Here is a 3,211-nt window from a genome sequence, read left to right on the forward strand (position 1 = left end):
TTATTTTTATTTATTTAATTTTTTATTTTTTATTTTAAAAACATAATATAATTTGGCAAGTTATTTTGTTTCCTTAATTAAAAGATATTAGATCTAAAATGACAATTTTCTATTGGTTGGTGAACCCAAGAAAAAGTCATATTTGGAGGGGGGGGGTTCAACTAGTCTTATAACCATAACTAGATCTCGATCCGCGCAACCGCGCGAGTTTTTGTTTTCATTTCTTTTTATATAAACATTTTGTTTTCAATTCTAAATTGGTATATATTATAATATATATGTGTCTATCAATTTTTAAAACATAATAAGTTTACGGTATATTTTTTTCATTGAATAGATTGTTTCAAACTTTCACATGTATTTGTATCTTCTTCTATATATATATTTTCGGATTATTATTTTATTATTAAAATCGTAACTATATATATCTAAAGATTAGTAAAATATTGTTTTATTCTCATATTCAAAAATTTTGTAACATTTCACAAATTTAGAAAGTTTATAAAAAATTAAACTTTTCACTTCACATATTTATATTATCTAGTAAATAATTAAACATTTAGTTTTTATTTAATTTTTAAAATAAACTATATATTTTAAATTCATTGGTTTAAGGTAGTAAATATTAATCATTGTTAGATAATATGATTTTTTTTATTTAAAAAATAATAATTTTAAAATTTAACATCAACAAATATTTAAATAATTAACATGTGGAGGTATAGTATTACGACATTAAATTATATTTATTTAATTTAAATTATCTATAAATCTAATGGATCATCTATTGTTTAAATCCCATTATTTATAGTCCAATAAAAATTTCTGGTAGGTCCAAAATTTAAATGATAAGATTAGAGATTAAATGTAACATGTCTTTCTAAGAATAAGTCTATTAGGTCCATTTTTAAAAAAATCACACATGAATCAAGGTTGTGAGTTGACTTCTGTTTTAATATATAAGATAGAAATGCTTTTAGAATTTCTATATCAAAATTGTATCATTTTAACCAACACAATGAATCATTTATGTTAAAATGTTATAGAGAAAATACAGTATAATGAAAATGGTGAAAAATATGTAACAAAAGGTAAAAAGAAAAAGAAAAATACGTAACTTAGATGTAAAGGTAGAACTTGTATTAATATAATCATACATAGAATAATATCATTTAATTTTGTTGAATTATAATGTTTTAGTTATTGCTCGTAGTCTCTCTTCAATTTCTACCTGCTTTAACTTTTTCAAGAGCTTCATAAAGATTCCCCTTGTGCTTCTTTTTGAGCCACTGCCATTAAAAAAAAGAGCAGATTTAGCCATAAGAGAATGAAACAGAGCGGGGAAAGGAAGAAGAAGTAACAAAAACAGAGTGACAGGTGACAACTAACGCAGAAACAGAGTAGGAAGCAGAACAAGAAACAGAAGAAGAGAACTAAACAGAGGCATCTCAAGATGTATAAATAAAAAAAGAGGAAGAAGGAGAAATCAATTGGGACTTACGGATCCAATTTTGTGAATCAAGTGTTCGATAAAAAGCGAAATGAGTATTAAGACGAAGCAAACCACAGCGACTGTCCACGTAGAGGTCTCCTCTAAAGTCCTCTCATATTCCTTATCCGCCATTAGAGTTTCTTGTTCTTCTTTTGCTCTCAGGTTTAGTTAATTAGTACGTTATGCAATTGTCATTATATAAGAGGAGCCATGAGTAAGAAGTAGATGAAGATAAGATCCTCAACTAGAGATTGTAATCTAGTTCGACCTCTTTTTTAGAACATTCAACCCATTTATTATTACTCCATCATGTGACGATTTCTCAGTTATTATCCTCCTCTTTCTTGTTTGGTTCTTATTAAATATTGTGGGTCAACATGTTTTGCTTTCATTTCACTTCAGATATTTTTCTAATGTTGGTCGGCAAATTGATTAACCATAAATGGGTTGTTCCGTAATTTTCACTTGTGAGTGCATATAAAACATAGATATGATTACCTTAAAATTTCCGATAAACCTTTTCATCATATAATTTACAAAAATTACATGCCTTGAGAATCGCATTCCAAACTTGATGAAGAAACTTTTAAGTCTTTGATCATTAAGCCAATGGACTTGACGATTATCTATTAACACATGTACGATGCATGCATGCAACAATGATGAGTAAATATTTACACTAACTATCTTGTTAAGTGGAAACTATTGTGAAATTAGTCGGGGTCCCTCAGCCATCGCATCTTCGCTACGTGACAGTTACGTGAACTAAAACCGGTGCTTATACGTCAGTTACGTGGGTAAATAATGAGATTGGCAGATAAAAGACTAAAACGTCAACCATATATATACAGATGTAACATAATATCTGAATGTAATATAATATCAGATGAAGCTGAAAGAAAAAATATGAGCAAATCAATGATTGCACGCTTATGCCACTAAATTTGTTTTGTTAGTATATAATAAACAATGGATTTTAGCCAAAAAGGGGAAAAGAACAATGGAAGGTGGTGAAATCTCAAAGTTTCTCAAATTGCTAGAACTGTTATTAAACCATTTTGTGACTGACACAAGTGACAAGTGCAACTTATTTCAAAGAGAAATGCATATATTTTTGTGGGTAGACATAAACATACGTTGTTAGAATTAGATGTATTACAAAATATCAACGTTGTTATCTTTATTTATTAATGGACGTTTACACCATTCCTGCTCGAAAGACAATTGAATATACATAAAATTTAATTCGTATGTTAACATTTACTACTGAAAATAGAATTCCATTTTGTCGGCGATATCGACTCGAATATAAGAATGCTAGGTGTGTTACAAAAACAATAGAAGTATGATGGGTATTCGGGTTTTCGGTTCGGGTCGGTTCGGTTTATTCGGGTTGGGATGTTTAGGAACCGTTTAGGAACCATACATTTTTCGGATCGGTTCGGTTTGGATAATGTCGGGTTCGGGTCGGGTTTCCATTTTTATAAAATTCGAAGTGGAACCGTATTACAAATAATTTGGGTTTGGTTCGAGTTTAAAGCCCAAAAAACCCAAAAAATTCCGAAAATCCGAGATAAACCCGGAAAAAAACCAAAAAACTATTCGTGTTATTCGGGTAGTTCAGATTTTTAAGATATTTTTTATTATAAATTATAATTTATATATATTAAAATTAAAAAAAAATAATTTTTCAATATATTCAAAATATTCGGGTACCCG

General features: G+C 28.7%; 1 protein-coding gene across 1 annotated transcript in view; it reads right to left on the reverse strand.

Annotated features, from left to right (window-relative positions):
- LOC106309471 (MLO-like protein 2) overlaps nucleotides 1-1,768 on the reverse strand; it is a 5,163-nt gene extending 3,395 nt beyond the window's left edge. The window contains exons 1-2 of the mRNA XM_013746498.1: nucleotides 1,502-1,768; nucleotides 1,232-1,289 (exon numbers count right to left, since the gene is read on the reverse strand). Of these exons, the coding sequence (XP_013601952.1) occupies nucleotides 1,232-1,289; nucleotides 1,502-1,624 (181 nt within the window). The 5' untranslated portion in view covers nucleotides 1,625-1,768. The remainder of the gene's footprint in view (nucleotides 1-1,231; nucleotides 1,290-1,501) is intronic.
- Nucleotides 1,769-3,211: the final 1,443 nt, after the last annotated feature.

The sequence above is a fragment of the Brassica oleracea genome, chromosome C8 (assembly GCF_000695525.1).
Source record: "Brassica oleracea var. oleracea cultivar TO1000 chromosome C8, BOL, whole genome shotgun sequence".
NCBI classification, from domain to species: domain Eukaryota; kingdom Viridiplantae; phylum Streptophyta; class Magnoliopsida; order Brassicales; family Brassicaceae; genus Brassica; species Brassica oleracea.